This window comes from Cenococcum geophilum, assembly GCF_001692895.1.
Source record: "Cenococcum geophilum 1.58 unplaced genomic scaffold K441scaffold_19, whole genome shotgun sequence".
NCBI lineage: Eukaryota > Fungi > Ascomycota > Dothideomycetes > Gloniales > Gloniaceae > Cenococcum > Cenococcum geophilum.
The window spans coordinates 240,005-253,650 of NW_027137577.1; the positions used below are offsets into that span (position 1 = coordinate 240,005).

A 13,646-nucleotide genomic window follows, 5' to 3' on the forward strand; every position below is an offset into this window, starting at 1 on the left:
CTAAGCGGCTGTGGTTGGGTGGAGGATTTTTGGCTTCGATGGGGAAATGCAGGACTCCGCAGTCGAACAGCTCATTCGGCCCCCGACTTCGCCGTATGATTTTTCTACGCCGCAAGGCTCGCCTGATGCTGAAAGCGGTCTTTTCGCCGGGGGAATCCCGTCTTATCGTCGTCTGATCTATGGTGCGGTCAGATGCTGGAGAGCACCCCTGATTTGAGTTTCGACAACAAGTCGAAGGCGATCTAATTCCGATTTCGCTCTTTTCCGCCGCGGCTTTTTCCACGACAAATGCGGGCATCGGCGCCAAAAACAAGTCAACGCTGGAGCTTCATGCAAGCTTTGAAGGGCGGAGAAACAAGCCAGCTCTAGGCCGGCTCTAAGCCAGTGCGGGGCGCATCGCTGATTGACATGTACACCCTCCTATCAATTCCGGTTGTTAGCGCAGCCAAGTCCTCACGGCCTTTTGGTAGGGGAAGTTTTGGTATTTTTGCTGTTTAAGGGAAAGTAAGGCCGTGCAGATGTGGCTGCGCTAACAAGCGGAATTGACAGTGTACATGTACCCATAACGAGAATTGATCTGCGCAATTTCTCGTCTGTACTCGAAACACTGAGTTTGATCATTGTTCATCCGTTAATTTAATTGAACATTATTCATCTGTTAATTTAACTGAACATTATTCATCCGTTAATTTAACTGGATATTAATTATCCCTTAATTTAACTGGTCATTATTTTTCCGTTAATTTAACTGGAAATTATTTATCCGTTAATTTAACTCGACCCAGATCTATGTTCATCAACATCGCGTAGCTACACCGCTCGACCTCGGTCAGATGCGTCCTGGAAAGACGGTGACAGCGCCCCGCCTGGTCCTTGTACCGGAAGATAATATCTTGCCGGCGTGGGGCTGTCAAATCTCGTTTACTTTGATACAGCGGCCGATTCAAATCTCCACGCGCACATGGTTCCCGCTCTAAAACACATTGTTCATGCTAATTCAACCGAGGAAGACATGTCTCGCTCCTAGGAGACATTAGTGATTGCCATCGCCAAGTGGCAACAAGCAATTTGGCACTGGAAACGCCGAATCTTTTAAAAACAACTCGCCTACATCATGTTAGATGTGGGGTTACCATAATGGCTGAGCCAGCGTTGAAAGGAACAGCAGAACTCTTTGAGGGTGACATATTGAAACCGTGTAAGGCCATCCGCTCTTTTTTAGAGATGAGAATAGCGGCTTACTATATCCTTGCAACAAGTGGCGAGCAATAGCAAAGATCAAAAAGTCATGATGAAATTTTGGAATGAAGCCTAATATAGCTCAAACACTTCAGTCGACGGAGCATTCTCATAATTTCGCCGTCCATTATACTGTCTACACACGCCCCCCCGACAAGCCATTACCGGCCATTCTCGCCACTGCGGATAATGAAAGGGGACGTCGGCCCATCGAAAATGACTGAGATTTGCTTTCTGGTCTTTATGGGGGCCAAGACCGGGAAAGCCACCCATTGAAGACAAAAATAGCCCGAGGATGAGCCCGGTGCACCATACTGGTGGTGTTGTGACAAGATCACGTTCGAATTTCGAAGCGGCGGTCGATGTAGGTTTGAGAACGAAATCCTACCTCTTAAGAATTCGTACGGCCGTAACAGCAGCTCTTTCAATCGTGTTATGAGACCCTCGCGAGTCTACAACAAGTTATAATACTTTATTCCTGAGCTTGACATTTCTTCACTGAAGATTATCATTTTAGCCCCATAAATCAAGCGCCTGATTTGAGCCAGATCAACCCATTCGGCTTATGGCTGTTTCCTAGGCTCTCATACTGTGTCCACCTGCGCACTAGTAGTCCTCAAGATGAGTCGGCCACTGTCTTCTTGAGGAATTTGGACGCGCTGTGAGTAGTGTCACGAGGCAGATTAGGAACATCTCCTGGTATGGAAATGAGCGCACATGGGAGTTTGAGATCCAGCTAATCAGGTACCCACACGGTAGGCCGGTCTGCGATTTTGGTGAAAACGAAAGTGATAGCAGAGCTAAATCTCCTTGCATGATCAATGCCATTGCTACTTTTGCGTACATTGTTGCACAAGGCTTGGAGTAGTCGGATATATCTTCAGTTCATCTAAATCTCTCGCAAGGCCTAATATCCCAAAAATACGATCTCTAGGATCTGAGGCTTTCGGACCTGGGTTCCGATTCTCATCTTTACTCAAATACGAATTCACAAGCTGTGCTCTGAGCGATAGAAACGGGGCATAGCGAGTAGTAGTGTATGTGTGCGATATAACCGCCCTAATGAGGCTACAGGCTGAGACTCCCTCTCCAACCTCCTAGTGAAGTCTGTGGGATGGGTCCCCGGTAGTCAAGTGAATGGTTGTTTGATAGATGCTAAAATGTCGCAGAGCTCTACTTATTCCATTTACCTGTTTATCACCACAAAGAAATACATGATGCTTAGACAAGTTAATCTCTTGCCTTATCTAGACTCGCATCCAGTAGCTTCGCCTTAATAAAGCAATTATGATATCCAGGGGAAAATCTCCATACCATATCATGTATTCTAACCTTCTCAGTGAGTTGCTGAATCGGATCATTCTTGGAAGGTTCCAGAAGGCCGTGTACAATGGGTCTCCATAACTTTAACTCGGACATGCTCGTACTAAACCCTTTGCGATAACATTTGAAGTTTCTACAGCGCCAAGTGGCTATCACCAGCAGCTGGGCCAAGCCATGAGACCACCAGGGCCGCATTAGAGTAGATATCCCGCATCTGTCTCATGATCTTTCTGGTTGATGCAGACAGCGTCCATCCAGAGTAGCGTCAAGGACTGGTCACACCACAGTTGCGAAGAGCAAGTTCTAGATTCTCCAAGACTTGGGCAAGCTCACCACTCACTTTGACAATAGTTGCGCCACTCCACTCATATGATAGAGCCCAATATTCCGGGAGACATGCTCGATGGTAATTTGCACAAGGCTCTCGTGACTCTCCGATGCGCAAGGAATCGTATCGGGCGAACCTCCGCTTTGAGGCGCTAAGCGGAAAATACAGTCATCGGCGCGCAGAAGCGAGAAATATGCAACTGCACGGCCGGGGAATTTTTGACCGCCAATTACCTTCTGCTGGGGTCTCTTTCACGACCCCGCTTACCAAAGGAATCCTTCGAGTGGAGACGACCCGGTCAATGCCGGGAATGGACACGTGTGGTACCTGCGAGCTGAAAGGATTTTGGGAGGGATATATAAAGCAATCAGCTTATTCGTTGGGCCGTTGGGGGCTGAAGTTGGGGCTCGGGCTTGACTCTCGTTCGGGCTAGACTCTCGTGTCTTACCATAGCAAGGCTTAGCTCGTGGCGTTTACCAAAAGAGCTTAGAGGCTGCATCTGCTGAATGCATAGGTAACCTCATGCAAGTATCTATTGATTTTAAGAATCTGACAACCTGATGACCTAACGTGCCCGGTGATGGTTGGTGGAGCGTTAGAGAAACGCTGGAAAGAGTTTAGAAGATATATGTCCACACGTGACTGCGCGTTGACACCTTTTCTCAGATATGAACGGCTTCGCTCGGGCGGGGAATATGGCCTCAGGCCTCCCTCGACAGTATACAAGTGTTGTGAAACACCTGCAGTGAGCTGCCACACTGGGCAGTATTGCCTTCAACGGCCTTCTTCTCCAAGCCCTAACATGTCAGCCGACCACGTCTGACGCGCTCTTTCCCGAAAAAGGCGACGTTCAGCAAAAGTAAAATAAGCGGCCTGAGGACCTGAGACTCCTTAACATAGTATCCCTCTCATCAACAGACATGATTCGCAGCTCCTTCGTGACGACTAGCTCGCAAAGCCAAGACACCAAGAACAAGTTCGCCAAACCAAGACACCAAGAACAAGCTCGCCGTCCCCGCCTTAACGAACAGCAGGAAGAATCTCCACTCCATCTCACGTGCACCCAAGTCCAGCACCTCAAACACTCAGATATGACACTTACACCCGAGCCAACAATCGATCATACGAGAGCCTCATCTCGCCCCTCTACTTAGACGATCGGCAGGGTATATCTCCCCCTAAGCCACTCGTATGGCTCAGATTGTGCTTTGGCTAGAATGTTTGCAGTGTCGTGAGCATCATGCAAACGTCATATCACATTCAATCGCGCTATCACGACAGCAAGGGTGGATTGGATGGACGCAAAGTCGGCGTAGTGACCATGGTTCAATGTGCATATACAAGGGGGTAACACGAACGAGGCGGACGCCCTCCCTGCGAGTATGCTAGCAGAATAATACAGCCCAACCATTTTGCAAAGGCTCGCTTGTTTTAAAAACACACTAGCAGGGAGGGCGTCTGCCCCGTTCGTGGTACCCCCTTGTACGAGCTAGGTCCATGAAGCTACATTCGACTTCATCCTATCATCAGCCACAAAACTCCCTGGCACCACCCTCCGCTACGCTTTTGAGGTTGTTCCCACAACCAAATTTCATATAACAAACCAGATTCGTCTCAATGACCGAAACCACTAACCCTACCAACTTCGCTAACAGACCAAAGGAGGAGGCCCAGGAAATCGCATCAAAGGACGGCTTTGCCAGTCACTCGGGCGGCTTTGCCAGCATGGATCCCGACAAGCAGGTTAGTTATTTTCGTTGAATACTTTCAACCACCCGGGCGCATCCAAAAAAAGTCTTCTCTTATGGCCGGAAGCTGAACAATATGTCCGTTAGTCTGCAATGCTCGACTATTGATTACCCCGACCCCTACATCAAAGTACGTTCCTTGGCTTAAAAATTCCGCTGACTCTTCCCCTCAGCGCGAGATAGCCTCCAAGGGAGGCCGGTAGAAAGGGTGGATCTAAGTAGACGCGAGACCGTCGTCTAAATGTTTCAATAGGAAACTTAACGAGATTATGGCCAACTGCAAAGGTAATCGAATGCAAAATTGTCGGACGAACAAGTCACTCATAAGAACTCCGCCGATCGAGGCTGGCTCTAGAAACTATCTATATACATGAGGTAGGGGCAAAAGACTGACGACGACGCTGACGACGATTTGGTAACTGTTACTCAATCGCCACCAGGTCGATATTGCCACTCAGTCGGTGATAGGTAATGAATAGGTAATAGAAATAGATAGTAAGACATACGATGGCAAGAAACAGGGTGTGAGTCATAAGGTGGTACCTGACAGTAACCTCGACGATCGACAAAAATACCAGAACCATTTAAAGTCATTCACAAAGAAAATATTAAAACACCAATAACCCTGTGTCTCGATGGGCACAAGACAGAATGGCTCCACCGGTGAATGTAGATATTCGTAGATAATTGTCTAAGCTACGTTTTCGTGTGATGATCACATGCAGTATTGATCTGAACTCTTACTGGTTCTCTTCTATAATCACCAAGCGCGGTATCCATTCTCTATACTGTTACTTACCTCTATGGATAGTGCCACAGAAGTATGTTGCCACTGAGCTCTGCTATAGAACAAATACTTTCATTGCCATTGTCTTAGTTACATCGGAATTTTTTTCTTGGATTTATACACTCTGTAATGCTATTCATGAACTGACGCTACCTTTTCGAGAGCTTTTCAAAGCTAATGGCATCAATGTGTAGACTGACCGGAGAACTTCAGTTAATATAAATGGTTTTGTTTAAATTTTGCAGTCACAGACTAATATGAAACTTCAAAGTGAGGAATAACCTACAGACAGAAATCCTGTCGCAGCCTGGAGGTCCTTTGTTATATCCTCTTTAATACCATTATCCCTGAGTATGTATTCTCCATGACCCTTCATCTCACAGTATGCCTGCTGATACGCCGATATCCGCAGATAATAATTCAACACTAGATTTTCTATTATATTTACTCCTGGGTCGTGGCTCATAATACTCATGGCTCCAACTTACGGGCCTCACGGTCACAAACCCCAGCTCTATCCAACCACCCCCTTCTCGACCTTCATCTACCGGCAAACTCCACCACGGCAGTTGCAGCGGCGTCGGCAGTTTATCCTTCGGTCCAAGCACAGACTCTGCCGTTCCGATATCACTACCCACAAGGTTAGACACGAGCTCGCCGCAATTTTAGAGGGGGGAGCGAGAAACATACGCCGCACCCCTAGGCGCCCAATACTGGCCAGTCTTATCCATCCCAAACGTTTCGACCCACTCCGCCAGCGGCTTCGCCGCCACGTCTGGCGTCACAGCTACAGTCACGTCAGTATCGCTCCAACCACCTTCCCATAAGAAATGCCAGTAGCAGTAGCAACAGACAGCATCAACAAGAAAAGAAAACAACAAAGCGGACGACTCAGATACAAGGGGCCACCAAAAAAATCCTCCAACCCACGGGCCATCGCCCCCCTGATCCCAACACTTATCAACCCCACCCCCTCGTCATCCTCGTGTGCATAAACCCCGGATGCACAATCCCAACCATGAACCCCCGCGCTCCTTCAAGCCCAAACCCAGCGGCTTTCCGCACATATTCAGCCCCGCCTTGCTGGCACGGCGCGCATGATTCCCGCCCCCCCCGCTCCCGTGCCGTAACCCGGTGCTGCCGCTCTCGGAGCTCAGGAGCACGACTTTCGAGCCTGGCGGGTGTAAAGAAGGGGGGGTTGCAGTTTTGGTGACGAGGGCGGCGACAAGGAGCGTGGGGGGCCGATGACGCGGGTTTTGTACATGGTGACTTCGGCGGCGGAGGAGGGCGGCGAGCGTTTCGGTTGCGAAGTAGCCTGCGGTTATTGTGGCGGTTGAGAGGGAGGTCGTCGAGCACGTGGAGGGATAGCGCGCTAGAGTGCTGCCGGCGTCTTCGGAGGAGATGTCGATGGAGAGGATGTAGGTTATGTTTTTGGCTGGTGGAGGACGTTAGTGAGCGGGAGGGCGCAGGAGGGGAGAAGAGAGGGTTGGACAAGGGGTTAGATGATGTGATGGGAGTGGAGGTTGGGTCAGCATGTTGTTTAAGGGGAATTGGGAGGAATTGGTATGGGGAGCTGAGTGCTGGAGCTTACTGCTAGGTGGAGGGTTCAAGCTGTTGCGAGGATATTGTGACCGGTTGAAGTGTAATATTTGGCCAATTCAGCTCCTAGATCGAGGGCGGCATCGACAATGAGGACATTAGACATTCCGGTTAGCATTAATAAAGGTATTGGTCACTAAAACGGTGATAGGACGACGATTGATACGAAGGAAGTTTGCGGGATGTTTACACCCCTCGCCCTTATCGATAACCACCCTATGACTGAATCAGCCACTAAGTCACCAATTTGCAGTCGGCATGGCCCGTGCACTTGGCAGCATACACATAGGTCCGGGTTAAGCTTGGCATAGCCTCGGGTTACGTACGGTCCCCCCTATATCGGCGACATATCATCTAAATATTTCCCCCCCCCAGGGGGCGCCCCTACTTTTTAGACGCGTTTTTAAGGCCTAGGTTAGTACTAGGTTAGCATAGAGAATCAACTTTTTGATAAAAAAGGTTAGCGATATCCGCTTGCGGATATACGTAAGTCCGCTAATTGATTCTACGGTCTGACGTTGCTGAGGTAATGAGCTCACCACTCACACCAGTCACCTAGCAACCCCAAAAACCACCAAAAATTAGAAAAACTGCACCCTAATATTTCGACAACGGCTTAATAATAAACTCCAAAATTTTATAATTAGCCTTTTATACCTATTTTAAACCTCTTATTAGATTTAAAAAATATCGCAATTTAGCTTAAAATTGGGGGCTAAAACCCGATATCTTAATAATGGCCAGGCTTATTACACTAGAACTTTATTAAAAGTCTTAATATAGGCGAAAGGCTAATTATAAAATTTTGGAATTTATTATTAAGCCATTGTCGAGATATTAAGGTGCAGTTTTTCTAATTTTTGGTGGTTTTTGGGGTGGTTAGGTAACAGATGTGGCCAGGTAAGTGGTGGAACACGTTAACGATTTCTTGGTATTGACTGCCCGGCTAATCCTCAGTTAGCCGAAAAATCACGTGTTTAGCCAGCCACCTGGGTCAGATTTAAGGATCTCCTTAGCGCCACCAGCGCTAAGCTGAGGAGATTCGCGTATCTAGGGCCACCTGCTAATTAAGCCGCTGATCGACGCCGACCATAGGGTAATTAGGGCCATTAAGGCCCTAAGTATATATAAAAAAGTCCTCCCTGCCTATCCTTAATCGCGGCAGCATGTCTGCTATTATACCTACTATATAAGATAGCGCTGACTAACCGCGTAGAGATTAATATCGCTAATAATGCCAAATTACGCGCTAACGCGTAGCATATCCTTGTCCTTACGCGTGCCGCAAGGCCTAAGAATATATCTTTAATATACGATCCAAAGCAGAAGGAGTTTAAGGTAATACCCCCCCCCTCCTAAAAGTATTGCGGCCCGTGGCTGACATATTATCCGGCTCTAGGCCTTTTATAAACGGAAGCAGTACTATAACAGCGATACCGTTATAGAGGATAAGCTACTTCTCTTCCTTGTTAAGGAGGTTGCAAGCTAGCCCTTAAAAGGGAAGAGCCGTAAAGCCAATATTAATATACCCTAAGAGGAAACGCGGCTCTTATAGCAGTTAGTTTATAGCTATATTACTACTTTAACGGACCTCTATTAGATATAGAAAGCTATAAAAATAAATAGCTACCCGTCTCTGCGGGAGGATAGCGTTAGGGAGTACCTAAAGACATTATAGCGGAGGGACGCGCAGCGTAAGAAAGAGTAGTTCGCCGATAAGGGTAGAGATACCCTCCTTAACGGCTATACCGAGGACGAGTTCTAGAGCGTCTGCCGTAAGCTCTAGGCTAGGGGCGCCGTCTTGTCCCTAGAGTGCTACTTCCACACGCTTATTAATATCCTACTAGACTACTATATGCTTACCTACGGCGGCGATAAACGCTCCGCCAAGATCTTAGATCTATTTACCTTTAAGTTTAAAGGTAAAGGCCCTACGCGCTATATGCCCTTAATATTCACTATACGCGTAGGTAAGTAGAACTAGTATAGCCGCCTTAAGACTATTAGGGCCCTATGGAACAGGAAGCCGCTTATTTATATACTTAGCGGGCTAGCTTTCTATCTCCTATACCGCTAGAATCTTAGTATAAAGCCGTTTCTAGACTTTAGCAGGCGCTTAGTATAGTACAATATACGCCTAATTAAAGGCGGTAGGGACTGTAAGGCGGCCCTCTTATATAACTTATAGCAAGATTAGGTTATAAAGGCCTTTTAGTACGTTAGTGTCTTCTTAGAGAAGAAGATATATATTAGGCGGAGCGCTAGCGCTAAGACGGCGGAGCTAAAGGGGGTTAGCGAGGACTAGATTTAGCGCGCTAGGAGGTAGAACTAAGAGTAGATAGTAGGCTATTACTTAAACTCTCTCCTATAAGAGTTTATAAGGTTAATAGTAGGGTACCCCTTATAGATGGGCTGCTTTAAAATCCGCTATATGGGTATTATGCCGCCTAATGTACTGCTATTAATAATATAGCCTAAACTAGACAAATAGAAGGGCCGTTTTGGCCTACAGCTATATTAGATTAATAACCTTGCCGCTATAGGGGTTACGAACCTTCTCTTTTACCTCCGTAAGGTTATTCTATAGGACTTAGTAGCCCTCCGTAAGATATTCCTAAGCTATCTAATATAGAGCCACCCTATTTTCTAGTATAAGGCGTATAAGGCCTTTATATAGGATCTAAAGCCCTACCTATAGGAAGAGGGGAGCCTAAATTAGCTGTTAATTTTCTATTAGGCTATACTACTCCTTACTAACTAACTAAAGGCTCTACGCGCCGAATATAAGCAGATAGCTAGTAAGGTTAAGGGCTTATTAGACTATCTAGATAAGTCCTAGCAGGCCTAGTCTTTATAGCTTTAATTACTAACATCTGGAGGCCTTACATTTTTATCGGGAAAATATTCGCAGGATGAGATTTAAGTAGACTTTGTTTTTCGCGTTTCGCGTAATTGACATGCAATTTAACCAACTCGATACGCAATTGACCAACTTAANACGCAATTGACCAACTTAATATACAACTTAACTAACTTAATACGCAATTGACTAACTTAACATGCAACTTAACTAACTTAATACGTAATTAACTAACTTAACATATTTAAAAGTTAAATAACATATAGTTAACCTACTTAACAACTTTAAAAGCTAACTGCACATTCCTTAACATGCAATTGACCAACTTAAAATTTAAATAACACGTAGTTAACTAACTTGATAACTTTAAAAGCTAACTGCACATTCCTTAATATGTAATTAAGGTAATATAATATATTATTTTAAAGTTATATACTAATTACGCAAATGAATTTTTACTATTTTCTTAGCCTGTAGTATGCTAGCTTATAATATATATTAGGATTAAAATAATTTTATATAATCTTATACAATCTTATATAATCTTATATAATCTTATATAGTCCCATATAGTCTTATATAGGTTCTATACTAGCTTAGCTACTTTTGCTATTTATCCTAGCTTCTATATGATAACGCGATACGGGTTCCTTCTTTAAGAAAGTTGTCCGAGTATAGAGTATTGTATTGGTCCCAATTAATATAATTATTGATATAGTATAAATCTAGATAAGAAGTAGCGGCTAGAATAATATGCGCGCTTTGTAGAATAGATAGTATTGAATAAAAGCGACTACCTCTAAGTACTTGCCTAGTATTTATGCTTAAGCGCGGCCACCTTTTCACCTTAACTATGCCGTGTGTTAGATGCGGCAGTTTATAATTTAATGGCTAAAGCAGCTCTACTATAGCTCTAGTATACTGTATGTATACACCGTACTTATCTAACCTTTTAATATCTAAAATAGTAACAATTAGCTAAAGCTGGCCTATAAGTCTTCCACCTAATAGTGTGCGGCCCTTTCTAATACGGTCGTTGTTATCTATATACTCTTGGACCTATACGTAATCACGCCTCTACTGGTTAGAATATTGCTAATCTGGTGCGTAACGTACTACCTTACTAATTTGGGCCTTAAGGTTGGTTACATTTTTTCCGTCTTGTTTCTAATAGCGGATAGATAGATGTATTTTAACAAGCAGGCGCTTAACCCATAAAGGATTCTTCTCTTTCCGGTCCATATTGGAGTTCTAGGCACGTTCGCCTTATAGTTTTCGCCTATACTCTTGGATAAATACCGTAATGCCGTCTAGAAACCCTGGGATTTTGTAGCAGTTTGCCATATAAGATATATAAAGCTATGTCTTTAACCCAAGACGCCTCTAGACAAGATCCGTTGCCCTATCTATATCTTCTAAAGGCCACTAAAGCTTTACAACTACCAAATGCTATATTAGTTAAGTAACCTATACCTCTAGACGCTAGGAAGACTATAGTACAAAATCACTATTCATAAAAGCTATTTCGTCTTCTATTGCTAGTATTACTACCTGTCTTAAATTATAAGAGTAAATTTAAGATAGTAAATCCCGTTTATTTATTAAGTTATAAAACGCCTTAACAATATAACGGTGTCTAGCTTCGCCATTTACGCTAGTGCAGTACCTATCTGCGTATCCGTATAGGCGGATATTTTCCTTAAAATGTATAAGGGTATGGAATTTTAGTATATTAAAATAGCCCGTATTAGAATCCTTTACCTTTAGACGGAAACTTTAAAACACGCCTTTAAGCATATCAATTTAATATAGGGCGTAGTGCATATATCGTAGTGTCTCCTCATTATGGGTGCGATACTAAGCTATAATAATGAAGTTGTATACGGCTCTTGTAAAATGCATAGTATATAGTTCCCTAGACGACAGCAGTGGGGCTAGTATAGCGACAAGTTGACGAACCATGGCTTTTTGTTTATTACCTGTCTATTAAGTAACTTTACTAAATAATAGATTATTAAACTGTTTTAGCCCTATAAAAGCTGGGACTTGTCTAAAATGCTGATTAAGCTAAGCCTCCGCAGATATATTTATTGTGGTTGTCTTTATCCCTCTTCTCTTTCTTTTTGGCTGGACGACATCGCCTACTAGTTTCCGTACCTATTTAATAAGTCGCATAATAATACCCTTTAGAAGCTAATGTAGAATATCTACTATTATGCCCTTATAGATATTAAATAGGCGATAGTGCCACGCGAAACATTTTACTGGGTGTACCCAGTTATCTAAGGATGGAAGAATGTTCTCTAGTTACTGGCGTTTAATCTATCTTCTCGTCTCCTTATAGGTGCGTAGCGGGTATTATTTCTTAGTTAAGTTCTTACGCTTTAAAGGGGGGACCTAGCACATAGTGCAGTGCTGTTGGCTTTTGATACCTATAAGCAGCACTTGTTCTTTATAGTCTGCCATTATTCTATATATAATTAGATAACATCATCGCACAAAATTATCCGCATATTAAAGGTCTATGCCGCTTTCTATAAGATGCTTAATTGCTATTATATTTTAGTTTATAGAATATAGCGTTAGAATACTAAAGCAGGACTTACGTTTAAGTATAGTTCTTATTGCCTTATAATATGCTTTACTTTTTATATTGTTATCCTTTTCTTTAATAACTGGCATAAAACTAATAAGAATATTTGCGGGGGATGTCTGTTGGCGTTAAACTTATTAGTTAAGATTACCAATGGTAAGATATACCGGCTAGGCCGATTTATCGCCATAGTATATTATTAGCTGGGTCTTATTAACTGCTATAAGTATAGGAACTACTATAGCACCGCTAGGAACCTTGCCTTGTGTCTCCTACCACTAGTTACTGCTGTATAGCTTATTATAGACTTAGTGGTTATTAGCATTATAGAGTCTCTTTAGTGTATATACTAGTGTATCTTTAAAGGGTTAATAGCTAATTAGAAAGGCAATTATATTTATAATATCCTGGTAAAGAATATAGTATTTCCTCTACTTAGAGCCTTTAATGTTCAATTCCACCTTATACTCTAATTAGAGCTATTGTTCGTCTTATATGCTAAATAGAATAGCGGTAATTAGTTCCTCCCATTAATTTGTAGATTAGAAGCTAAGTAGGCTATAAAGTGGGCTAAGGCGGGTGTCTTTAAGTAGTGCGTCGACGTCTCCCTTTATGCAGCGAATGCGGTACAGCTATATTAAAAAGGCGTAATTAAACTCTAAATAAAAAGGATTATATAGTATACTTTGGCTATTATTATGTTATTATATAGTAATATCTAAAATTGTCTGGTTAACTTACTATATATTATTATCGGTCTTATATAAAATTGGTTTACCTACCTTTATATTCTTAGTTGCTTTAAATATCTCTACTTTAAGTAATAATAATAACGATAGGACGCTTTTCTGATGTAGTATACCGCATAGAGGCACCAAGTGGGCATTCTGCTTATATTCTACCGCCACCAGAGCATACTCGTTAGTATCCGTGTTTATACTATCTGGTTGCGATTACGCGTTATTTAACTAGTTAGAGTGGTGGAATTGATTACAAATTATAAGTAGTTGGGCCGCAATAAACGTGCGAGTGTTGTATCTCTCTTCGCGTGTTTTTTTATAGACGTGTTAGTGGCTAGGTAGCCGCCTTTTACAGCACCGTAGGTGTTAGTAAAGGCCGCCGTAACTCTTAGGGGTATAAGAATACTATAGACAGCTCCGCTGTATTAT

General features: G+C 43.5%; 3 protein-coding genes across 3 annotated transcripts; 1 reads left to right on the plus strand and 2 right to left on the minus strand.

Moving 5' to 3' along the window:
• Positions 1-2,277: 2,277 nt before the first annotated feature.
• K441DRAFT_89560 (uncharacterized protein) lies at positions 2,278-2,842 on the minus strand. Its single transcript, XM_067654520.1, has one exon. It carries the CDS (start codon positions 2,755-2,757, stop codon positions 2,470-2,472), a length of 288 nt encoding a protein of 95 aa, XP_067504337.1. The 5' UTR covers positions 2,758-2,842; the 3' UTR covers positions 2,278-2,469.
• Positions 2,843-4,507: 1,665 nt separating this feature from the next.
• Positions 4,508-4,841, plus strand: K441DRAFT_558877 (uncharacterized protein; the record flags this gene model as incomplete). The annotated part of the gene is made up of 2 exons (XM_067643424.1): positions 4,508-4,633; positions 4,812-4,841. 2 exons carry the CDS (start codon positions 4,508-4,510, stop codon positions 4,839-4,841), a joined length of 156 nt encoding a protein of 51 aa, XP_067504338.1.
• Positions 4,842-5,710: 869 nt separating this feature from the next.
• Positions 5,711-6,299, minus strand: K441DRAFT_89608 (uncharacterized protein). Its single transcript, XM_067654521.1, has 2 exons — positions 6,116-6,299; positions 5,711-6,055 (listed from the first exon to the last, which is right to left on the minus strand). The coding sequence occupies exons 1-2, from the start codon at positions 6,154-6,156 to the stop codon at positions 5,803-5,805; spliced, it is 294 nt and encodes a 97-aa protein (XP_067504339.1). The 5' UTR covers positions 6,157-6,299; the 3' UTR covers positions 5,711-5,802.
• Positions 6,300-13,646: the final 7,347 nt, after the last annotated feature.

What these genes read in the sequence shown, in the direction of transcription:
- K441DRAFT_89560 (XM_067654520.1), bottom strand. Translation starts at nt 2,757, where the DNA reads ATGCGGCCCTGGTGGTCTCATGGCTTGGCCCAGCTGCTGGTGATAGCC.
- K441DRAFT_89608 (XM_067654521.1), bottom strand. Translation starts at nt 6,156, where the DNA reads ATGGATAAGACTGGCCAGTATTGGGCGCCTAGGGGTGCGGC. An exon ending in TGGGCGCCTAGGGGTGCGGC is followed by an intron (nt 6,056 to 6,115) that starts GTATGTTTCTCG and finishes CCTTGTGGGTAG; the next exon opens with TGATATCGGAACGGCAGAGT.